Source organism: Chelonia mydas, chromosome 8 (assembly GCF_015237465.2).
Source record: "Chelonia mydas isolate rCheMyd1 chromosome 8, rCheMyd1.pri.v2, whole genome shotgun sequence".
Classification (NCBI taxonomy): Eukaryota; Metazoa; Chordata; order Testudines; family Cheloniidae; genus Chelonia; species Chelonia mydas.
The window spans coordinates 99,923,450-99,948,268 of record NC_057854.1 but is presented as its reverse complement, the minus strand read 5'-3'; the positions used below and the strand labels follow the sequence as shown (position 1 = coordinate 99,948,268).

Genomic DNA, 24,819 nt, shown 5'->3' with positions numbered 1-24,819 from the left:
CTAGAATAAATTGCCTAGGGAGGTTGGGGCATCTCCATCATTGGAGATTTTTAAGAGCAGGTTAGACAAGCACCTGTCAGGGATGGTCTAGGTAATACTTAGTCCTGCCATGAGTGCAGGGGACTGGACTAGATGACCTCTCGAGGTCCCATCCAGTCCTATGGTTTTATGATTTCGGTGCCTAACTCCCACTGAGGATCTGGGCCTAGTGACTTGACCAAGGTCACACAAGGATTCTGGGGCAGAGCCAGGAATTGCACCTCGATTTTCTGTGTCTCAATCCAGCGCCTCAGCCACAAAAACCATCCTTCTCTCTCTCTTCCATCAATGCTCTGCCTTAGATAGATCCCAATCCTATATTCCTCGCTCGCTCAAAACTCCCACTGAGGCTGGGCCTGTAGGCTAGCCAGGAATGTGTGAGAGACACCAGGACGGAAGATCTGATCCTAGCCTTCCTGTGGCAATCCCAGGCTGGCCCTGCCTTCTGTATGTTGCCAGGAATGTCATTTTTCACCCCGCATGAAGTTCTTTCCTGTTCACGAAATTCTTGTGGGCATCTATGAAGATGCTTTGTGCCTTGTAACTCATTGGGTGCCACCGTGACATTAAAGAATAATTCTCTTTATTGCTACCAGGAAAAGATGTTCACAAGAGGAGATTTCGGATCCGGCAAATTCAACCAATTGGCTTCTTTGTTCATAAAGAGGAATAAAAAGGAAAAGGGGATACCTCACCCTCAAAAGGATGCCCAGCTTTGGCGATCAATAAATAACTAGCTCTTGAGGGAACGTGTATAGAATATTTGAGCTTCTTTGGCTATAAAGAAAGGCTGTTACACTGCACAGGTGATTAACAGAAATGCTATTACACCGGGCTAGGACTAAGAAGAAGAGATGTCATAGGTGACGTTATTTTAGGCAAAGAGAAGGAAGGGGCTTCTGTACAAACAGGGCAGCATTGCAATCTTACAGCCTAGCCTGGAGCGGCTTGTGATTCTGGGAGTAACAGGCTGTTTCCTGCTTCTCTCTTGCTTCAGTTGGCAGAGGGGAGCGAATGGAGGGAAATCTGAACCAGACCTTTATTCCCCCTCTGCATTGTATCTGGTTCTGAGCCATTGGAGGGGATGGCCTCTCCCACTCCCTGCACACCAACAGGGAACGGGGAGTAAGAGGCAGCCGTGGCTGTTGTCCTTCCCACCCTGCCCAGGTTTGGGTGATGCTAGGAGCAAACTTCATCTTCCGGGGCGTGGGTGAATCCAGGTGCGATGACTCCAGCCTATCGAGCTGACCACCGCACAGGGATGCCAAATTAGAATTGGAGAGGGGCGAAAAAGGATGGCACGAAATGGGCGATCCTTGAAGGCGGCTCTTACATCAGAGTAGTGATGACTTTCCCCTCATACTCAATGATATTTTCGTAGGCATGCTGGGTTTCTTTGGATCTGAAATGTTACAGGAAAGCTGTCAGTTACTGTTACATTCACAGCATACACTCAGAGAAGTAAATAAAAACATAAATACTCTTGCTGGAAGGTTGCAATGTAACATGACTTCACTGCTTAGAATTCCAAACAATAACACACAAGAACCCAAAACCAGAGAGAGAGAAAACAGGCTGCTCCTAAAACAGACCGGAACAACTCACCCCCCCTTACTCGAGGCTGGATGGCTGCAGACTGACTGCTGCTAGACTCAGAATGCATGCTTCCCTATACAGCGCCCTAAGCCACAAGAAACCCCCCTGAAATTTAAAGTGACAGCCTACAATTTTAACCAAGTTTTCAGTACACCACACTTACCATGACAGTAAAGGAAGGATTTATGGTTAGGCTTTTAATTCAATATTCCTTAGTTTGAATGGAGCTAGAGGAATGGTCCATGTGGTATTGTTGTGAACTGACTTGTGTATATGTGAACCATTGTCCTCTACTGGATGAAGTCAAAACTGCTCGAACGTGTGTAACTTTTGCTTTCATGGAAATCATGAGATAAATCCATGCTGCAATTTTTCCAGCAGCGGGAGGTGGTGGCTCTTCATAGAGAATTAGCAGGCCCATCCCAGAGGGGGGCGGGAAGGAGGCAGCAGGTCCTATCACAGGAAGTGTGGGGAGTAGGGTGGCGTGGGCTGGTGGGCAGTGTCTCATTCATGGCCAGGGATTCTGACCACTGCTGCTCATTCCTGTCCAGCCACCAGGGAGAGGGAAGCAACACTGACAATGCACTGATTAGGAGCCTTGGCTTAGCCCTGGAGAAGCACCCCGAGGACCAGGGGAGACACCGCAGCACTGGCTGGCAAGGAGCATTATTAGCGCTGACTCCCCACCTCGCCCCATCAGCCAGACCAGAAGCAGCAGTGGCATCCTGGGATCCTGTCCGTTGGGGAGACACTGCCTTCCCGCCAGCCTGCCCCTAACCCCACTGTCTGGGATAGGGCTGACAGCTTCCACCTCCTCGCTGTTGGAAGAATCACAGCAGTTTGGGGAGAGGAACGGGGGAGACTCGGCAGCCATGCAGATCCCATGAAATTCAAACATTTCCCTGGGACACTACATTAACTGTGTGTCATAGGGCCTGTAATGCTAACAGCTAATGCTCAAGTAGCAGCTTCTGGAATTCTGGATGGTGGAACCAGGGCTTTCAGACTAACCAGGGCAAATCCAGAACAGAATTTTACGATCTAGTGAAAATGCCTCAGCTCGGCCTGCACTACTCTCTACGCTGCTGCTGCCATCAATTATGGTTTGTCAGAGGTGGGAATTGCCAAAATGAGTGTACGGGAGGCCCCGATCCTGCAAAGACGTATGCCCCTGCTTAACTTTACGCTTCCTTGGGACTCCTCACAGCACATAAAGTTATGCAGGTGCATGAGCCCTGCAGGATCAGGCCCTATCTTTGCTAACCTGTAAGCCAGCCCTAGAAAGCCTAGCCTGGCCAGAAACAAAAGTGAAACCGACCGGTTTGCTGATCCAAGTGGGCTGAAGAACCTGGCAGCATTAAGGGTGAACACATCCGTTTGATTTTAAAAATCCGCTTTTGTTTTCATAAACTGTTATTAGGGAAAAAGGGGAGACTTGTTCTGACCTTGTAATGTTTGTCACCTGGCAATCTCCCTGTTTTATGAAGGCAGATGTGGGCCCCTACTCACATGTAGAGAGGAAAAGGACCAGAGGAAAAATTCTTCCAGTGCAAGCATACAGTACAGCCAAAACTGACAAGATCAGGGAGGAAAAGGGGGGACAATTGTACTGTGGCCCTGAGCTCAGGGCCCCCCCCCCCTCAAATTGTTTGTAACTGGGCTGTAATAGGGGTGGGGCCCCAGCAAACATGATGTACCGGGGCCCTAAATTTTAATCTCAATAGGCCTGCGCAGAGCCGCCATAAGCAGCCCTGTGCTGTCCCCTCCCCCCAAGACTCGGCATAGGAGGTGTCCTGGGGGCAGAGGGCAGGACTAGGGGCAGGTCTGGGCATGAGAGGAGGAGCTGCTCTAATTTACACTGGAGATTATTTTGGTGACCCGAGCCCAGATCCTGAGTGGCCCAAGTGTGACGTCAAACCATTTCTGCCCCGCTCCTGGCATAGCACAGAATGGGATCCGCTTCAGATGAACTCGAAAGTTCTTGAACGCCTGGCTCACCTGAAATCAGCCGCGGTGATCGAATACCTCCCCTCAGTCCCGTTGGATACGACATCCTCTTCCTTCTTGTCTCCTATGGTGACCACCGACTCCATATTTTCCCTAACAAAAGAAGCACATTTGAAAGAATTTAAGAGAGAACCATGGAAGGACCATTGGCTGCATTGTATTTCTGCCTCTTTGGCTGACACACAAGTGAGCAACAGAGTTTCAGCTCAAATGATTTCACACTCTGTAAAGCTCAGGTATCATTTGAACAGTAACCCGAAGCTTTCATATACTACTTAAGCCGTTGAGAGAGAGAAAAGGGGGGTGTGGCAATATCTTTGGAACATGCTTTCGAGCTGCACAGAGCTTTTCCTCAGGTCTGGAGAAGGTAACCAGAGCATCCAAGCTAAATACAAGGGAGGACCGATTGTTAAGCATAAGGGGATCACAAGTTGATGGAGAACTCTTACACTGGACGGTCACAACGTGCGCCTTCTGGCCTTAACAATCTGTGCATGAAATCTATCTATAAGGTGATCAGTGAAGTTCTTTTTCTTATGGTTCCTCCCTTGCTTTTTGTCTCAAGTGTGCTTCCCACCAAGCTGGTTTTTTGATTTTCACAGTGTTGCCAACGCTCATGAGTCGCATGATAATTATTGGCTTTCTTAAAGCCCCAGCTCCTGGAGTCACGTGACTCTGTGATGACTTCAGCCTTCATTCTTAAAGAAAAACTGAGAGTCTATCCCTCGTGGCTGTGGAGAAAGCTTCCACATGCGACCCCATAGTGCACCCAGAGGTCCAAAAAGCAGAAGGCCAATAGAAAGACCACCAATCTATGTTTACATCACCTCCTGATTAAGCCAATCTCATGATTTTTGGGGAGCCTGACTCCTGGTTTTTGAACATGTGGGGTTGGCAATGTTGTTTTCAACCAATGAATCCTTTCGTGCTCCCCTAACAAGCAAACGAGTGAACCTCAAACGGACCTGAGATGCGGTTCGCTTAATATCCACACACCAGACTATGAATGCTTGTCCAAGCTCCTGATAATCATCATCATTTTTCACCACAGATCTCAAAGCACTTTACAAAGGTCAGGATTATTCTCTCCGTCATAGACAGGGGGGACAACTGTGGCAGAAAAAGAGACAATGCGAGGACTAGAACCCTGAGCTCCATGCTAGGGCGCTAGCCACCAGACCACACTGCCTCCTTGCCACCATCAGGCAACATGGCCCAGGGGACAGTGTTGCAAGGCAGGAGTCAGGCACATCAGCTGGTGTAAACTGATAGCCCCCTGAAGTCAGCGGAGGTCTGATCAGGTACACAGCTGAGATGCCGCCCCTGAGCTCTATTCCCAACCCTGAAAGCACTTCACAAACAGTAACTTCTCAGCACCCCCGGGTCCTCATCCTTCTTTTCCAGAGGGGGAAACTGAGGTACCGAGCATAATTAAGGCCCAGCTCCTCAGAGGTATTTCAGCATCTAACTCATGACCTTGGCCTAAGTAATTTGCCCAAAAGCACAGACAGAGTCTGTGATACAGCCAGGAACCGGTCAGCTAAACTAGGGTGAAGATTTCAGGATGAGAGGTTTTCTCACAAGTTGTTTAGTACTTTGTGTTTCTCATCAGGCTGGGACAACAACACCAACTCATGGCATCTCACTTCTTCCTCTGCCAGCTGCAACCCAGAATTGCAAAGATGCCGGAGAATAAAGTGGTTTGATGATCCCAGATGGCTGCTGGGGATCTTGACAGAGGTAAGTAGAGAATTATTTCTCCAGGCTTCAAAACTAGTCCACAGCAGCTACTCTAGGCAGGGGTGTGGAACAGGGGAGGCCAGGGGGCCATGACCTTCCCACTTTTTACCGGCCATAAGGGCAAGCGATGGGGGGAAGAGGGCAGAGAAAAATGAGCAGGGGTGGGGGGAGTCTTGGGGGAAGGCGGCACGAGGGCGGGGCTTTAGGGGGAAGGGGTGGCGCTCGGGGCGGGGCCACAGTTTGGGCACCAGTGGCCCCCCACTTTTAGGAAGCTTCTGCTACCCCTGACTTGAGTTACCCTGCGTGACCCTCAAATCCTTCCTAGGACTAGATGGTTCTCCACCAGCCCCTCGCCTCATGCCCCAGTCCCATTGGCAATCACCCGGGCTGTATCCAGCTCAGTTCCTTGAATCTTACACATTCAGCTCTCCACTGCAGATCACAGTGCCGACCACTCCCTGGTCATCGATCCTCCAGGACATGCTGCAGCAGCTGCCACCAGCGAGCATTGTGGGACAAGTGGTCTTACTCTTGAGGGCACCAGGCTACTTGCTGCAGACGTGGAGGTGGGAGAGTTGGAACGAAGGGCTCCTCCTAACGAGGGAGATGAGAGGGCTCAGGAGGTGGTTTCATGTCCTATCTTTACAAAGGGGAACAAGGAAGACCTGGGGAATTAAAGGACAATCAGCCTCACTTCAATACCTCGTTTGTAAGCACCTGGAGGATAATAGGGTTATAAGAACTAGTCACCACGGATTTGTCAAGAACAAATCATGCCATACCGACTTAATTTCCTTCTTCGATAGGGTTACTGACCTAATGGACGGGGGGGAAGCAGTAGATGTGATATACCTTGATTTTAGTATGGCTTTTGACACAGTGCGGCAAGATATTCTCATAAGTAAACTAGGGAAATGCGATCTAGATGAAATTACTGTAAGGTGGATGCACAACTGGTTGAAAGACCTTACTCAGAGAGTAGTTATCAATGGTTTGCTGTCAAATTGGGAGGGCGGATTTAGTGGGGTCTGCGGGGGTCCAGTGCTATTCAGTATTTGCATTAATGACATGGATAATGGAGTGGAGAGAATGCTTTCTAAAATGTGCAGATGATGCCAGGCTGGAAGAGGTGGGAAGCACTTTGGAGGACAGGTTTAAAATTCAAAACGACCTTGACAAATTGGAGAATCAGTCTGAATTCAACAAGTTGAAATTCAGTAGAGACAAGTGCAAAGGACGTCACCGAGGAAGGAAAAATCAAGTGCACAATTACAAAATGGGGAATAACTCGTGAGGTGGGAGCGCTGCTGAAAAAGATCTGGGGGTTACAGTGGGTCACAAATTCAACACGGTCCAGCAATGGGATGCAGCTGCAAAACAGGCGAATATGATTCTGGAGTGTGTTAACAGGAGTGTCGTACAAAAGACACAGGAGGTCATTGTCCCACTCTACTCAGCACCGGTGAGGCCCCAGCTGGAGGACTGTGTCCAATTCTAGGCACCACGCTTGAGGAAGGATGTGCACAAACTGGAGAGAGTCCAGAGGAGAGCCACAAAAATGATAAACGGTTTAGATAACCTGACCTATGCGGAAAGCTTCAAAACCCTGGGCCTGTTTAGTCTTGAGAAAAGATTTGGAGGGATGGGGGACCTGATAACAGGCTTGTGATATGTTAAGGGCTGTTATAAAGAGGCCGGTGATCCATTGTTCTCCATGTCCACTGAAGGCAGGGCAAGAAGTAATGGGCTTAATCAGCAGCCAGGGAGATTTAGGTTAGATCTTGGGGAAAACTCTCTCAGGGGAGTTAAGCTCCAGAACGGGCTTCCAAGGGAGGTTGTGGAGTCCCCATCACTGGAAGTTTTTAAAAAGATATTGGCCAAACACATGCCACAGAGGGTCTGGGTTTACACGGTCCTGCCAGAGCGCAGGGGGCTGGACTTGCTGACTTCTCGAGGTCCCTTCCAGCCCTACACGTCTATGATTCTATGGCTGATAGACCAGCGATTGACCCAGCAACCTCCAGAGCTAAAAAGCTCCCACAGCTTGACCTTACTAGGGTGATAACGGACTCATTGCCTCTGCGGACTGGGTACAAAGGAGGATCTGTAACATACACTTTACCAGTAGGTTATACATGTACTGAATTGTTCACGAGCTTTGTCTACTTTCTGCAGCCACAGTGTTAATAACTACAGCTCAAAAAGTCCCTGCTCAGAGACTTTGCCTGAACATAATCACTAAGGGTTGCAGGATTTTGCCCTCTGGGATTTCTGGTGGGTCAGTCATTCTTTAACTGCTCCTTCTGCCTAGATAGCAAATCCTACATCCCTGCAGTTGGCCCTCCCTGCTGCACAGTAACATCAGTGCCAGGTCTGCAGCATTGGGTGAGACTAATTTGTCAGACCTTTGAATTGTTTTCTGCTGCTAACTGGTTTTTCCAGTCGGTCTCTGAATGGGCTGTTGCAAAGTACTTTGCAATGTTCTTTTTATTTCAACAGTAGAAGAGACTCTGCCTCAAATGGTGTCTTGGAGTCTGCCTCTGAGAAGGTGCGTTTGTGAGTGTCCGTGTCCCAAGCTGATGGTGCCAATTGGACGGGCTGTTCTGGGTCAGCCTATCATACAGCTAGACGTGAGCCAAAGAAGTTTAGACCTGGAGCCAGATCCAGCACTGTGCCCTCCCCTGCGGGAGGTTTGGATCTACTGCGCTGACTCCGCTCCGTTGAAGGTGCATGTCTCCAATTCCCTTCCAGGCTTGCTGGCGGGTGATGTCTGGGGCTTGCACAAGAAATGTAAAGGCAGAAACAGGCAGGGATTAAGCTGCTAACTGCAGCCACAGTGACAGAACCAGGGCTGGAAATGCTGCCAGGTTGCTACGGCACCACAGCGTCTTTCCTGGTGAGAGGCAAAATGGGCTTCTAGCCTTCCCAGCCCTAACAGGCAGATTCTAACACGAGACAGGACACCGAGGAGCAATGTTTGAGCCAGAGATAAAACCAGGCCCCTGGGGAGAGGGGGTCAGATGTGACAGGAGCAGTGCTGGCTCCACCACCAAACAACTGTGCAGCGGGGCCTCTTTCCTGACTCTTACTAGACACCATTAGGGAGCATTCAATTTGAGGTAAAAATCAAAGCATGTACTTTACCTCAAGGGTAGCCTGTGCTCTGTGTTAAGGAGAGAAGAGCATGCCCAGAAGCTAGGAGGGTATGCGACCTGATCCTCAGCTATCCTAAGACCCATTTATGCCACTCTGGCAGTGTAAAGGGGATGTAAAGTGCCAGAAATGGACCCTTGAAAATGCCCCTGCACTAGGGGCTTCCTACTTTGTGTAGGTCTGCCCTACTGAGGAGCAGGGAGTGGATCAGGGATGTGGCCAGGTCACACTGTGCTACAGCTATTTTCTGCCTCTCAGGGCCCACGGGGGCACAGGAAAGCAGCATTGAAGTTAGAGTAGCCCTGAGGCAGCTCTAGCTTACACTGGAGCCAGACAGACCCCTGCAGGATCCCAACGGCGGTTTAAAGCCAGAGACCTTAATCCCCTCTTTCCCAGACTCAGACTTCAAGGTCAGAAGGGACCATCGTGATCATCTAGTCTGACCTCCTGCACATCACAGGCCACAAAACCACACCCACCTACTCCTGTAATAGACTCCTACCCTCTGGTTGAGTTAGTGAACTCCTCAACTCATGATTTAAAGACCACAAGTTACAGAGAATCCACCATGTATTCTAGTTCAACCAGCAAGTAACCCATGCGTCAGAGGATAGTGAAACCTCCCAGGGTATCTTTCAACTCTTCCCCAAATACAGAAACAGAGTAACTGAGAACCAGGCCCATATTGTCTACTGTATTTCTCTCTTCATTCAGCTTTTCTCGTTCTTCTTCTCTAACCCTTTTCTACCCCTTTCTGTTTAGCTTTCACTCAGCCTGCTCTCTGTCTCTGCTCCCCATTTCACCATAGTTTTTCATTAGAATTTTTCTCTCTGCTTCATTTCTGCCCTCCCCCCAGCCTCACGAGCCCAGGATGGTCCTGGCTTGAGTCAAACTTTCAACCCTGGAATGCTTGGGTTTGACGTGAAACCAAGCAAGTCAACCCATCTCGAGGGTGGTGACCTCAGCAGCATTGCACAACCTGTCTATCTGTGGTCTGTGTTTAGCAAGTTAAATCTTAATATATTAAACCATTCATCAGAAGTACACACATGGCCTCCATCAACGTATTATCTGAGCAACTACTGGTCTTTAATATCTTCATCCTCACAACACCCCTGGGAGGTAGGGAATGGCAAATCTCCCTACTGCACTGATGGGTTCATGAACAGCTAGAACCCACATTAGCCTGCCACGCTCTGTCTGTGTGGACCCTGCTGACCTGCACTAACAGTCCATTAATGTGCTTTGATCTACTCCTCTTTGAAACTGGACTAGATCAAAGCGCACTAAGGAACTTTTAGTGTGCATCAGCAGGGTCCACATGGATGAGGCTGGCTAGTGCAGGGGAGATTCACACCCCTGCCGCAAAATAAACGTCCAGGGAAACAAACCCTGAGGCCCAGATCTCAAAGGTAGTTGGGTATTTAACTCCCACTGAAATCACTGGGAGTTAGGCGTGTAAATACGTTGAGAATCTGGGCTTAACTAACTTGCCCAAGGCCATACAGGAAATCTGTAGCAGAGCAGAGACTTCAACCCAGACCTCCCAAGTCTTACTGACCATCCTTCCTCTCTGGCCAGATCCCCAAAATATGTCAATGAACATAACATCACTGATCTCCATAGGCCAGATTTTCAGCAGCTATAATTTTTGGTACCACTCTTTAAGTCAATCAAACATGGCCCTCTGAGACTGGCTAGTCAGTCGTCCTTTGAACTGCCCCGTATCCCTTGGTGGCACCATGTAAGTGGTGAAACACGCGTCATTTCAGCTGGCCTTCCCTGATACCGAGTAACAGCTGGGCCAAGGAGCAGCGTCTGTTCTAAATGCCACCCGACTGAAGGGACTGGAGCGATGAACATTTCAATGAGCTCAGGGTCTGGAACTTCAGCCCTTTCGCTTCCTGAGTTTGGAACTTGTATATTTGCCACTTTAACGTCTCGGTAACAAGGCTTTGGCATTTTAAGCGCCATTTCTGGATTCTGTCAGGGACAGGAAGTGAAAGTGCCACCACAAGGCTATGGAGTTACACAGTACGACCATCGCCTTGTGCGGTGTTGTCCACGGTCCCTGTAAACCGATACCATTAAGAGGATCAGAAAAAATTCCCTGTTTTTATCCGCTCTGTGCAGTGATCAACATTGTGCCCCATGCAGATAAAACTCGAAACGCCCTGCTTTTGGAGTTGCTCTAGCAACAATGAAGCCCAAATCAAATGGAACAAGGAAAACTCGCACTTACTCTTTTTCCTGACACCAAAACTTATTGACCGCAAAAGCAATTGCCACCAGGACTAGGAAAACAGCCACTGCAATAACCCCTTGCATCCATGGCTGGAGATTTCCCCGGGCTGCAGAGAAAGGGTGGAGACAAACGTTAGAGATATTTTTAGCTTCATCTGTTCTGTTTAGTTCTTAAACTGCCTCCATTAATATAGTGAAAGCATCAGGGGGTAGCCGTGTTAGGCCGTATCCACAAAAACAACACGGAGTCCAGTGGCACCTTAAACACTAAAAGTGTTTGTGCCCAATTAAATCTGTTAGCCTTTAAGGTGCCACTGGACTCCTTGTTGCTTTTCCATTAATATAGGATCTCAGGGCTCAATCCTGATGAGCTTTCTGGTCCCAAGCCAGCCAAGCACTAAACCCGTGCTTGAATTTAAGCACCTAGGAAAGCCCATTGAAGTCCATGTAAGCACAAGTTTAATGACCTTGCAGGATTGAGTCAAAAGTGAGGCTGAGTCAGCGATTGTGACTGACAGCATGGGGTAGCGCTGGGAAAGTGAACCCAGAGCTCTTCAGCCATAAGCTGGGTCTTGACCTCAAGACCACTCTGCTTTAGTAAGGATCCAGGGAGCTGGTTGGTCTGTGGTCTGAGCCTTGCAGACCCAAACAGGCAAAGAAACAGGATTGGCATTAAAAATCCGCCTGCCATCACCCCCAACAGCCCGTCCATCCCCCACCACATCAATACCATCCTACGCCTCATGCAGACTAATGGGGACAGGACTTTAGCCTTGCACTGTGGGATGGACTTTGGCACTGACCACAGTGCACCAAAGTAGCAGCCCCGCCTTTTGTCCTCGACAGTTGTACCAGGGGCCCAACCCTTTCCTCTCCCCTCATTTCCATTGGAGAGGGGCCCAAACCAAAGCCTTGAGTCCAAATGCTCTCCCAGTGATGAGTGGTTAAAAATCTGGATCTAAATTTTGCATCTCAGACCCATCTCTAATGTTATATTTCCCCTTGTAGAACTAAAATAAGCCCCATGTATTTGGGGAAAGGACAGTCTTCTCATTATCCATTTGTACAGCACCCAGCGCAGAGATCCCGTTCCTGGGTTGGGGCCTTTCGACATAACCACAGTATAAATAAGTAATAGTAGCAATATAGCCCTCATTCAAAACGCCATTTGTTTCAGAGAGAGGAAAACAAGAAAAAAATGAATATAAAGTCTCCCTGAGAAACAGAGAGAGAGAGAGAGAGCGCACAATGTGACTAACTAGGCAACGTTCTGCATCTGACAGGAAAAACAAATTGGCAGCTGAGAAAAAGGGTGACCCAGGGACTAGGTGCTAACCTAAGACTTGTCAGTCATGTGTTTAAGCCTTTGTTCTGTTGTTGGCTTGGGAAAGTCCCTTACAGTTGGGTTTTTGGAGGTGCCTAAATGCCTTTAAAAATCAGCCCTTTTTTGTTCTGTGCCTGAGTTCCCCATTTGTAAAGTGGGGATAACATCACAGCCCTGCCTCAGAGTGGCGCTGTGTCAATAAACACATTAAAGAGTTTGAGGTGCTCAGAAGCTGTTATAATGGGAACCATCTAAGACCCTTTGATAGATGGCTTACCTGATGTAGGCTACAATGATCTCCATTTTACAGATGGAGAAAAGAATCATAGAGAGTCTAAGGCCACAGAGGAAGTCTGTACCAGTTGTATACAGAGCAGGGTACTGAACCCATGTCTCCAGAGTAGCGCCTTAACTAGTGGACGCTTCTGCCTCTCAGAACTCAAGATAACACACAAGAACCCAAAACCAGAGAGAGAAAAAACAGACTGCTTCCTAAGGCAGTTAGGTACAGCTCACCCTACTTTGCTTTAAGATGGCTTTTTCCAGACTGGCTCTGAGAACACACTTCCCTACAGAGCCCTCTAGCTTGCGAACAGGCAATGGTGTCCCTAGCCTTTGTTTGCCAGAAGCTGGGAATGGGCGACAGGGGATGGATCACTTGATGATTCCCTGTTCTGTTCATTCCCTCTGAAGCACCTGGCATTGGTCACCGTCGGAGGACAGGATACTGGGCTAGATGGGCCATTCTTATGTTCTTATGAACATGAGCAGAACCCCTTTCCCCCTTAAGGTGATAACTTGAAAGTCCAACACAGTCCTCAATTTACTATATCTACGGGGCTTTTTCAGAATCTCTGTGTAGTCGGCAGGATGGTCTCTCTGGCTGTTGTGCGGATGTGCAGGGAACGGGCTGCAGAGAGCACTCTGTGCAGGGACTAGGGACAATCCAATCCCTGGATTTGCGGGAATGCAGGGACTGTTCCCTCTATAGGCTCCCAAGGATGTACATCGCCCTGATAGGATGGTGCGGTCTGTGCACCATTCCTATGCACTGGGGTGCTCCTTGATGACCAATCGCTCGCTGAGCTGCCCTTGGGGGAAATGTGACTCCACATTGCCCACAAACCAAGGCTGCGATTAAATGCCTCAACCCAGCTCTGTACCTGCATCTTTATCTTCGCAAGCACACGCTGCTCCACCCAACCCCTCTTTCCCGAAAGGAAAGCCTCCATCCATCCGCTCCCACTGAGGAGTGCCGTGTTTTCCTGCGTCTGTAATCCGTCACTAATTATTATGATGTTGCAAAGCGGATTATGGTGGGTCCATTAGCATAACAAACCTGGCAAAGGAGGTGCCAGCATGTTCGGTGTGACACTCTGCTGGCTGGCGGCTGCTCGTTTGGAGTGTGATCACCTTCCAAGTTTTGGGGGAGGGACAGGGCTGGAGGGGGGCCAGTCAGCAGCAGAGGGAACCAGTTGCAAGCTGGTGTGATGCATTCAGGAGAATGCAGGGAAACAACGCCCATGACTACTCGATAAGTCAGAACAAAAGCGCATGCGGTTCTAATTCCCCCGGCTCCTTTGCCAAGCCACGCAGAGGTTTCCCAACTCTGCTAAGCCATAGAGCTACCCACTAGCTGGCTCTGTGGTGGGAAGCGGGGGAAGAGAGCATTAAAGGCTTCCATGTTAATAGCAAGGATGAACTTGGGGTTAAGTCTTGGGACTCAGGAGATCTGGCTTTAGTTCCTAGCTCTGCAACAGACTTCATGTGTGTCACTTAAGCCCAGATGCTCCAAGTATTCCGGTGCCTAACTCCTATTGAAATCAATGGGAGTTAGGTAGTCAGAACACCTTTGCGGATCTGGGCTTCAGCTCCCCATCTGCACAAGGGGGATAATAATCCTTTACTTTGCCTGGCTTGTCTATTTAGATTGCAAACTCTTTCGGGTCAGAACCGAGACTTGCTATACAAATGGGCCCTCACAATGGGTCCACGCAATCTTGGTTGGGGCCTGTAGGTATTCCTTGAATACAATAATAATAATAATGGGACTTTCTGCTTCCGAGCTAATCTTTGAGCTGTCTGCCCCTTCCCAGCAGGGCTGGGAGGAAGGTCTCTGGAATTTCTGCCTCTGACTTGGACAGAATGGGTTTCAAACATCTGAAAGGTCAACAGGAGGGGAACTAGTCTGGCTGTGTTAATGCTGCATTAGGGTGAATGAAGCGGAGAGAATCAAATCTCTTTTTGTCCCCTGCCATGTCACCCATCCCAAAAACATCCCTACATCTCTGGACCTTCTCTCTAGCAAAGAAACCCTGGTTACTGTGGCAACCTACTTGGAAGGAGAAACTGTACCCTGGTCCATGCATGACTCATTATAGACTCATAGACATTAGGGCCAGAAGGCACCATCATGATCATCTACTCTGACCTCCTGCACATCGCCGACCACAGAACCTCACCCGCCCACTCCCTTATTCAATCTGGGGCAATTATGACTCATTATTTTTAAGTAAAAGAGAGACAAGGTGGGTGAGGTAAACCCTTTTATTGGGGCAACTTCTGTGGGTGAGAAAGACAGGCTTTCGAGCTCCACAGAGCATTTCTTCAGGTCCTGAAGAAGAGCCCTAATGGAAAGCTGCATGGAGCTCAAAAGCTTGTCTCTTTCACCAACAGAATTTGGTTCCAAATAAATACTTCACCCACCTTGTCTCTCGCTTATCCTAGGACCAACATGGCTACTGCAACACTGCAAACAACTTATGAAAAATGGCATTTTGAAGGGCTGCCCCCCACCCCACTCTTTTCACCCCAAAGGATCCCAGCATGCCAACCATGGGTCAGATTCACTGGCGGGTCACACAGATATCAACCCTGCTGCAGATTCCTGCGCATGGCAGCTTTGCCCCAGGAGTGTGTTATGGCAGGACAAAGCAGATGCAGCTCTGCTTACGGGGAAGGGGCCAAAATGTGAGCGTCACTCGCTGAAAACGAGGCATGGCCAGAGCAACCAAAGAGTCAGTCCCCCCACTCAAAGGCTGTTCCCAGTGGCGGAGCTCTGATAGATCTCTGGAAGGTGTGAAAGCAGCTTTCCCCAGCCCTTATGGAAGCCACAAGCCTTGAATCTCCCCTTGGATGGCCAGGGCATTGCTGCACCAGCTGGGTTGGATCTAGCCCTGTGTGTATTTAAGGACCCTTGGAGCAATGCAGCCACCTTCTTGATAGAACCAGGGCACAGGACCAGCGCTGAACAGCTTGAGGGCAGGAGGTGATGAAGAAGGCAGTGTCTAGATGGGACTCTAGGAGGAATGTGTAAGAAGGCAGAGGGCAATCCCCCAACGGAGTTTGGCTGGGACAATCTGAAAAGATTAGACCCCCGGGGCACAGTCATGTTCCCCCTGAAGCCAACGGCAAAACTCCCACTGATTCCAATGGAGCCCGGCTGGGGACTTCCTTGCATCCGTCGGGGCCGAATTAGCACTCTGCGGCATCAGTGGAACGACTCCCATTGACTGGAATGAGACTGGATCGCATTAAATATGAGTCAACAGTGTAACACTGCTGCAAAAAAGGCAAACATCATTCCTGGCGTATTAGCAGGAGTGTTGTAAGCAAGACACGAGAAGTAATTCTTCCGTTCTACTCGGCACTGATTAGGCCTCAACCGTAGGCGCCGACTCCGTGGGTGCTTCGGGGCTGGAACACCCACACGGAAAAATTAGTGGGTGCTCTGCACCCACTGGCAGCCAAGCTCCGCCCCGGCCCCGCTTCTTCCCTGCCTCCTCCCCTGAGCATGACACATTCCCGCTCCTCTGCTTACCTTCCAGCACTTTCCCCCAACCGCCTCCAAACAGCTGTTTGGGGGCATGCTGGGAGGGAGCGGGAGGAACGGGAATGTGTCGCACTCAGGGGAGGAGGCGGGGAAGAGACGGGGCCAGAGCGGGGATTTGGGGAAGGGGTTGCAATGGGGGTGGGGCAGGGGTGGGAAGAGGCGAGGTAGCGATAGGGCCACATGGAAGGGGTGGAGTGGAGGCAGGGCCAGGGCAGAGCAGGGGGTCGAGCACCCAGGGGAAAGCGGGGAAGATGGCGCCTATGGCCTCAACTGGAGTATTGTGTCCAGTTCTGCGTGCCACATTTCAGGATGGATGTGGACAAACTGGAGAAAGTCCAGAGAAGAGAAACAAAAATGATTAAAGGTCTAGAAAACATGACCTATGAGGAAAGATTGAAAAAATTGGGTTTGTTTAGTCTAGAGAAGAGAAGACAGAAAGAGGACATGATAACAGTTTTCAAGTACATAAAAGGTTGTTACAAGGAGGAGGGAGAAAAATTGTTCTCCTCAACCTCTAAGGATAGGACAAGAAGCAATGGGCTTAAATTGCAGCGAGGGCGGTTTAGGTTGGACATTAGGAAAAACTTTCTAACTGTCAGGGTGGTTAAGCACTGGAATAAATTGCCTAGAGAGGTTGTGGAATCTCCATCATTGGGGATTTTTAAGAGCAGGTTAGACAAGCATCTGTCAGGGATGGTCTAGGTAATACTTAGTCGTGCCATGAGTGCAGGGGACTGGACTAGATGACCTCTCGAGGTCCCTTCCAGTCCTACGATTCTATGATTCTGTGAAGGAAAGCGACCGCTTTTAAGCATTGGGAAGGAAACTAAAAATGGCTTCACTCCCGGGAGGAAAGAAGTTTATGTAAAAGGGAAAGACACAAAGAATGCTGCCGGATGGGTCCTGGCCCAGATGAACTTTAACAATGTTTTTCTAGAACGGGGCTGGCTGGTAAAATGTTTACCTTAGATTAGCAGCACAGCCGAAGTTTCAACAATGGTCCCTAAAGGGCTCGCTCAGACAATGGTCTCTCTGTTTATTTGCTAATCCAGTTCAATAATCAGTGCCTAGGTAGGGACACCATAGAGTGAGGTCAGCATTTGCATTAATAACTCCTGTTGACATGTATTTGGGCGAGGAGGCTGGGAATATCCTCTGGGGGGCAAGGAAGGGGGCACTCAGAAGCTAACCAAGATCCCAGATGATCAGGACTTTGTCTTTCAACAGGAAATTGAAAGGCAAGCTGGCTAGAACAATAGTAAAATCCTACCCTACCTAGCATATAGGCAATGGGCCAAATTCAGGAGTGAGGTGCCTGGTGGTGGTAAGTTACACATCAGGTGTAAATGGGTATTTACTGGCATCCAATACATGCATATAATGAGTGTAACTCATGCCAAATAGATCAGAGGTCCCAAACTGTGGGGCGCACCACACAACTACCATCAAACAACTACCATTTCCTGGTAGCACTCAGCCAAGGGCCGCAGCTGCAAAGCATCCAATCCTACACTGGATGGTGTTTGGATCCAGGGGGTTGGTTAGATATCTCTCAACTATTTACATGCCCCCCCATTACCATTATATCTGGGCACTTCATAGTCTTCAGGGTCCTTATCTTCACAGTGCCCCTGTGGGGTAGGGCAGTGCTGTTATCCGCATTGTGCAGAGGGAAACTGAGGCACAGAGAGACTACGTGACACAGGGATTCTGTGGCAGCGCAGGAAATTGGACTCAGGCCTCCCAAATCCCTAATTATCCTCCCTCCCCGGCTCAGGGCCTGGCTCTTTTTGTGGTTTTACTCCTTGCTTGAGTACCTGCTCCCCAAAATGGCCCTGTATGCAGGACCCAGCTCAGTGTTTTCTTAGTCTGGTTTCATTGTTTTGTCCCCCTTCTTTACAGGCTTTGATCACTTGAGAGGGCTGCTACTCAGAGGAACTTGACTGCCTGGTGGTGGGTATGTGGAAGTCCAGGCTCATCCTTCCCAGGCCTGCTGCCTGTTCCCACCCTGCTTGTTCTCCCTCACCCCAAAAGCCTTTCCTGGGAGCCCAACGACCCTCCCCAAACCAAAAGTTCACACACCCCTGATGTCCCACCAAAGTCGTCCCCCTGCTAAGACAGACCCTGCTAAGGCTGTCTTGTCTTTTCCACTTTGCAAACCTAGTGGAAATGCTTCCGAGGGCTTCCGCCCAGCACTTGACTCTGCCGGAAGCCCAGCCAGTGGGCCAATTTCTCTTGCCAGCAGATAAGTTTTCCCTCCTGGGCATCTCATTTATTCTGAAGGCTGGGCTAGCCCCAGCCCCGCCGAGAAACGAGGTGGTGTAGCACGGGCTGCCAGATCGAGATGGGATTCCCTCCAGCCTCTCTGGAGGGAATGTGCCAACACAAGCCTGCAATAAGGGCAAAAATGCAAAGCCATAGACAGCAGAAATCCAGAGACAATCAAGCACCTGTCACGACTGAGCATTCAGTTGTTGCTGTTTCCGACAGCATCTGATGCACGTTATTTAGGAGGCATGGCTCCTAAGACAGCTTCTAAATTTGCAGCGAGAGTCCCCAGTGGGGGCCGAACCCAGCACCCTCTACTCAGACCACTACTACTTCAAGTACCACTTTAGATCTGTCCTTTTACCCTCTATACAGCCCCCCTCCTCAGCAGGAGGGGAAAAACACACTGTAGGAGCAGGTTCTGTGGGCACCCAGAATTTGGGAGCATGCAAAATCCCCCACCGTTGCTTGTTGAAGCCCTGCGATTACACATCTCACCATCTGATCAGCACCCACAGCTGCAATGTGTACATGCAAAAGCAGGGATTCGCCTGGGCAACATTGCAGGCACAACTGAAAAGACTCAGTTGAAAAACTTGGCTCCTTGTGTCCGCATTTGAACTTCACCAAGGCAGAATTACAACCCCCTTGGGAGCTATTTATTTCTTTGCTGATCTTCTTGACAGAAAAAAAAATAAATGCACATCTCAAGCCTAACGAAGCCCTGTCCAACAGCCCTTCCAGTTGTTTGAAAGGGCTTTCCATAGGAAGAGACATAAGATCAGGCCAAAACTCCAGCCCTGAAACTCTCCCACAATCTCTGGGAAAGTTTGGATTCAGATTGAAATCTGGATCCGCCTTTCACAGCTCCACGTGTAAATGCAGCAAATGAGCAAGGCCTGTGTGTCAGCTGCGGTGATTCACGCTTTGTCATCTGCTTATGTGCCCAGGTGTAAAATCCCCTCCTCAGCAGGAGAGACACAGAGTCATAAGCGATATTGCACAAGGACAAATAAGTTTCCCAGGTTACAAGATCACCCCTTGCTCCTTAAGGCTTTTAATAACGCACATGATTTGCATATGGGTGTGTGGCAGGGCTGGGAGAAGCAGGAAAGGACACTGCCTGCCTCTGGAGTTGAAACACCTGTGTCCCTGCGCATTTGCTGTAAAACCGGGAGGTGAATATTTCCGCGAGTTCCCATGGCCCACGGTGGTGCTGGGGAACTCTTACAAAGAAAGAGCTGTAAACAAAACACAGAGATGGAACTACACACATATACCCCAGATCAGGATCTGGCCCAGGAAGTGTGAGCAAAGACGCCATGGTCTAGATCCTCAGCTGGTGTAAATATATGTAGCTCCTTGGACTCCAGTAGGACTCTGACAATTTACTCCAGCCAAGCATCTGGCCCACATAATGACAAAACTAATGTCTCTTTTTTAGTGGCTGTAAACGTGCTTTGCATACACCCATATTTATAAAGCAGAGTCATCTGCAATTGGCTATGAACTAGACTCAGTGTTGTCAATTCTCTTGATTGTACCATGAGTCTTGCCATATTTGGTGCGTTCTTTAAGCCCCAGCTCCTGGAATCTTGTGATTATAGGAGACTCTCTGTTCTTGTTTTAAAAATAGTAAGTTTCTAGACCTCATGTCTGTGGAGAAAATTATGAAGCAAGTGCAACCCTAAATGTTCAGTAAATAGAAGGCAAATATAAAGACCCTGAAATGTATAATTCTTTTTAAAATCTCATGTTTTTTTTAGCCAAGCTCATGATTATGGGAGGATCTGATTTAGGATTTTTGAATGTCCCAGGACTGGCAGTACTGTAAACTTAGCAACCAAACAGAACAATCCCAGCAGTACAAGAGGCAAAAACGTCCAGCCCTAACTTAGCACAAGGCTGTAGGTTGAGGACAGTTTGTTCTGTATGCTAAAAGATTGATGCCCAAAATCACCTCTAAGGAAAGTAAACACTTGCCTAACTTTCAACAAGAGACTGGTCCCACTGAGGCAATGGGATTACTCATGTGTTCAAAGATTTGCCGAAGCCGGGATCCAGGAACACAAGAGCAGCCTCACTGACTTGCACAGAGGCGTGTAAATAGAGTAGGATTTGGCCCCACTGCTGGCATTTCCCCGTAGGTCAAAAACAAGAGGGCTTAACTCCTTGCTCCCAGTCCCACGCATGGGGTGGGGCAGGTCTAGCTGTGGGCAGAGTTTAGTCCTAAGAATGTGTCATCATCCCAAATAATCCTGAAGCCTGGCTGGACTGCTTCATTTCCTTCTCTGGTTCATCCCTCGGCTGTTGGCTTCTTTTTATTACTGTGTTGGTTTTTCCTGGTCGGTGGAGGAGCATTAGTGGTGCTGGACGTGACCCAGGGAAGTGATGTTCACATCCAGATCCAGATGAGGCTTGGGCCCGTGTTAGCAGCTCAAGGGCGAACTTGGGTTCAGATTCAGCAGTGCTGAAATTTGGCAAGTTGTTTTCACGACATTTCAGCCCCAAAGACTGAAATTTCATCCGTTCATCTCTTCCCAAGAGGTTTCCACCATCTTGGGCCAAGATCTTGCTCCAAGAGCTGTTTTCACAAGATTTCAGCAGCATCCAAACCTGATCAGGAAAATGGGCCCTCTATGGTTTTGAATCAGCACTGACCAGCATTGACTAGGATGAGATGTGCCCCTTACCCTATCCAAATTCACACACTACTCCCCTCTCCCCACAAGGGCACCTTGTCCCCTTTCTGTGTCAGTTCAGAAAGTTTTCCATGTTTCTGCTTTGACTTCTGTAATGGGCACCTTTAGTTCCCTGCATGCCCCAGCATCCTTTGCATCAAAGGAGATGGCGCAAAGGTCAGTGCAGGGCCATGAAGGTATCAGCAGCACACGGACAAGGCAGAGACTGGAGAGCAAGTGGAGACAGGAGGGAAGGGGTGATTGGTGAGTGGCCATTCTCAGTGCCGGGTTTACAATGGCTCCAGAGGCTCCATGGAGCTGGGCCCATGCTCAGAAGGGGCCCCGGCCTGCTCCGGTTGCCCTGTGTCCCAAGACCCCGCTGACTCCCCCCGCCCACCATTTGCTGCGCGAGGGCTCCTCTCCACCCCTTGGCCGCACCCGCCGGCTCCTCTCAGCCCCCTGGCTGGACGCCTCCGGCTCTGGGCAGTCTCTGCTTCCCACCACCTGTGGGGCCCCACCTGTCTCCCCGGAGCGGAGCTGCCTGGGACTGGTGCAGAAGCCTGGCCAGTCTCAGCCGGCGGGGGAACAGTGTGGAGGGCTTGGCTGGACCCCTCCAGGCAAGTGCGTCTTGAGGGACCCCGGCCGGGGCAGGTCTTGGCCTGGCTGATCGTGCCATTCCCCAGGGGATGGAGTGATTCCCGGCCCTGGAGGTGCGGGGGGGCTGCCAATGCAAATAGCCCTTGCACATGCTGTTACCTGCTTTGCACAAATCAGCCCATATGGGCACATACACACTGGATGGATTCTGAGGAAAGGGTGCATCTTTCTGGGGTGCTTTGAAAATGTGGCTGTTTGTGAGCTTTGGCCATATCTGAAACATCATATAGGTCCCTAAATCCAGAAGAGCGTCATTAAAAGGTCCGGTCCTGCTTCCCTTTAAGTCAATGGCAACACGCACTTTGACTGAGTGGTGCAGGATTGGACCCTAATAACTGGGAGATCCATGGCAGTTAAATTCTGAGAATAAGCAAGTAAGCAAACAAAACAATAAAGGATAGAGCAACACAAAGTGCGGGGGCGCGGGGTGGGGCGGTGCAGGGCAGGGGTTCAAGAACATTGAAAAGACAAGATTAGCTTTTATTATTCATCAGAACACTTTATAATACTATTAAATGTCCTGTCATATTTAATAAAACCAAATGATGTCACAGTAGCAGGAAGCCTCTCTGCCATTAAGTCTTTTCTGAAAAATGGGTGAAGCCATCAATTTGGGGGAGATTTTTTGGCAAGCATGATCAAAATTGCAGATTCACAACTTGAGAATTAGGCAGATCTCATTGCATGAGCAATGGTTCTCAATCAGGGGTACACATACCCCTGAGGGTATACAGAGGTCTTCCAGGGGGCACATCAACTCATCTAGATATTTGTAAAAAGAACAGGAGGACTTGTGGCACCTTAGAGACTAACAAATTTATTAGAGCATAAGCTTTCGTGGGCTACAGCCCACTTCATTGGATGAATAGAATGGAATATATAGTAAGAAGATATATATATACACATACAGAGAAGGTGGAAGTTGCCATACAAACTGTAAGAGGCTAATTAATTAAGATGAGCTATTATCAGCAGGAGAAAAAAAACTTTTGTATAATAGCTCATCTTAATTAATTAGCCTCTTACTCCACTTTTTGATGTCTCTCTCTCTCTATATATAGATATATAGAGAGAGAGAGAGATCTTCTTACTATATGTTCCATTCTATGCATCTGATGAAGTGGGCTAAGCTTATGCTCAAATAAATGGATTAGTCTCTAAGGTGCCACAAATACTCCTGTTCTTTTTACAGATACCTAGATGAGTTGAGGTGCCCCCTGGAAGACCCCTTTGTACCCTGAGGGGTATGTGTACCCCTGGTTGAGAACCATTGCTCATGCAATGAGATCTCCCTAATTCTCATGTTGTGAATCTGCAATTTTGATCACGCTTGCCAAAAAACCTCCCCCAAGTTTTACAACAGGCTACATATAAAGCACTAGCAAAGCCAGTACAAACTAAAATCTCATACAGATACTGACTTGTTTACACTGCTCTATATACACTATACATTGAAATGTAAGTACAATATTTATATTCCAGTGGATTTATTTTATAATTATATGGTAAAAATGAGAAAGTCAGCAATGTTTCAGTAACAGGGTGCTGGGACACTTCGTATGTTTATGTCTGATTTTGTAAGCAAGCAGTTTTTAAGTGAGGTGAAACTTGAGGGTACACAAGACAAATCAGACTCCGGAAAGGGGTACAGTCGTCTGGAAAGGTCGAGAGCCACTGTCCTAGAGTAACTAAAAACCTAGCACTATGTCTTCACTGCAAAAAAACCCCGCGTCTTTATATCAAAAGAGCAATCTCTGTGTCAAATCTTACTGGAGATAAGGCACAGGTCGATTGCCTCAATGGAGTTAAACACCAGATTGGAGGTGTATAATATTGTGCTCAGTGAGCTACCACAGGGTAAAACACTACCTGTGTCTTTCTTGTCTCCACTAGATTTCACAGCAAGACAGCAAATATGCCTTGTTTTTTGTTTTGTTTTGTTGTTGTTGTTTTTTTGCAGTGAAGACAAAGCTTCAGATGAAATGCTTTGTTTTCAAACTCTCAGCAATTCATTTGTGACGCAGACAGAGCATCTCGTAAAGTGCACTGAAGTCCCATCTCCTTCACCTGGCTAAAAAGAAAGTCTCTGTCGTTGCTCCTTAGCTGACTTAAAGACTAACCCCTTCATGGATCAGCTGTTTCACTCAGAACCAGAAACTTTCAAGACTCAACCAGTTCAACTCCGAAAAGTAGGAAATCACACTCACCTTGCTGGCAATTCACTGGCTCCAGAGCCATTAAAATGCACAGGGCAGCAACCTGGAGAGCCTGCATGACTGGAGAGCAGTTGTTTTGTTGCTCAGTGTGGAGGGTTCTTTGCTTTGTGAGAGGAACAATGAGCCCTGCTCCCTCTCAGAAGCTTTTGAGAGAGCTGAATGTGAAATCTGAAGACCCAGAGCACACTTAAACACGGCTGACTCCGATGGAAATGAGCCTGGTAAATTGTCAGTGATATTAATAAGTGGCTTTTAAATGGAGGAGGTACAGATGGATTTGCATACCTGCTTCCTCTTTGGGCCAGGTGAATAAGTAACGTCTAAGATTGTTTGGGAGTTTGCAGACATGCGGTTTGAATAATTGGCAGTTATTGTAGAGCCTAAAGGAATTTCAGGGGAGACAATGAACCGTGTTTGTTTATTTACTTACAGTGGGGATTGTGGGGAACCGATACTAAGATCAACACATTCTTTCTTGAAAGGAGCACCCTGGTGTAGCACGTTTGCATGATACCAGATAATGCAACAGCTCCAAAACCAGAGAACCAAATCAAATGAAAGCCCCCAAAATCTAGCATTTGTAAAACTAAGCCTTCAAACTCTGACTGGTAGAAACAGTTGCACAGAAAATAATATACTGTACTGGCTAGTGGGCTATGCCGTTGCCCTAGGGAGGATGGAATCAGAACAGCAGGTCATAGAACCTGTACAGCTATGGGTGACTCTTTTTTATCTGGAGTGGTAGGAGCTTGTGGTAATGTAGGATCTGAGTTCCATCTCAGTTCCAAGTGACCATGGTGTGCAACATCGTGATAACCATGGGGAAATAGTTTTATTTTGTGTAATGGCACATCCACTCCCAGTCTTTATTCAAGCCTAAGTTAATTGTATCCAGTTTGCAAATTAATTCCAATTCAGCAGTCTCTCGTGTGAGTCTGTTTTTGAAGTTTTTTTGTTGAAGAATGGCCACTTTTAGGTCTGTAATCAAATGACCAAAGAGATTGAAGTGTTCCCTGACTGATTTTTGAATGTTATAATTCTTGACGTCTGATTGGTGTCCAT

General features: G+C 48.4%; 1 protein-coding gene and 1 long non-coding RNA gene across 4 annotated transcripts in view; one reads left to right on the top strand and one right to left on the bottom strand.

The window, feature by feature from the left end:
• The window catches only part of LOC122461484, a 63,621-nt gene that overhangs the window by 13,569 nt on the left and 25,233 nt on the right, over nucleotides 1-24,819 (top strand). For 2 of the 3 annotated variants that reach the window (XR_006283407.1, XR_006283408.1), the window contains exons 2-3: nucleotides 5,255-5,382; nucleotides 7,882-9,626. This is a non-coding gene — a long non-coding RNA (uncharacterized LOC122461484). Of the gene's footprint in view, nucleotides 1-5,254; nucleotides 5,383-7,881; nucleotides 9,627-17,837; nucleotides 17,893-24,819 lie in introns of those variants that run through there. The other variant, XR_006283409.1, reaches the window with a different exon arrangement.
• Nucleotides 606-24,010, bottom strand: PDZK1IP1 (PDZK1 interacting protein 1). The gene is made up of 4 exons (XM_007061602.4): nucleotides 23,749-24,010; nucleotides 10,778-10,886; nucleotides 3,634-3,735; nucleotides 606-1,441 (listed from the first exon to the last, which is right to left on the bottom strand). Exons 1-4 carry the CDS (start codon nucleotides 23,813-23,815, stop codon nucleotides 1,369-1,371), a joined length of 351 nt encoding a protein of 116 aa, XP_007061664.2. The 5' UTR covers nucleotides 23,816-24,010; the 3' UTR covers nucleotides 606-1,368.

What these genes read in the sequence shown, in the direction of transcription:
- PDZK1IP1 (XM_007061602.4), bottom strand. Translation starts at nt 23,815, where the DNA reads ATGCAGGCTCTCCAGGTTGCTGCCCTGTGCATTTTAATGGCTCTGGAG. An exon ending in GCCAGTGAATTGCCAGCAAG is followed by an intron (nt 10,887 to 23,748) that starts GTGAGTGTGATT and finishes CTTTCTCTGCAG; the next exon opens with CCCGGGGAAATCTCCAGCCA. An exon ending in TTTTGGTGTCAGGAAAAAGA is followed by an intron (nt 3,736 to 10,777) that starts GTAAGTGCGAGT and finishes TTCTTTTGTTAG; the next exon opens with GGAAAATATGGAGTCGGTGG.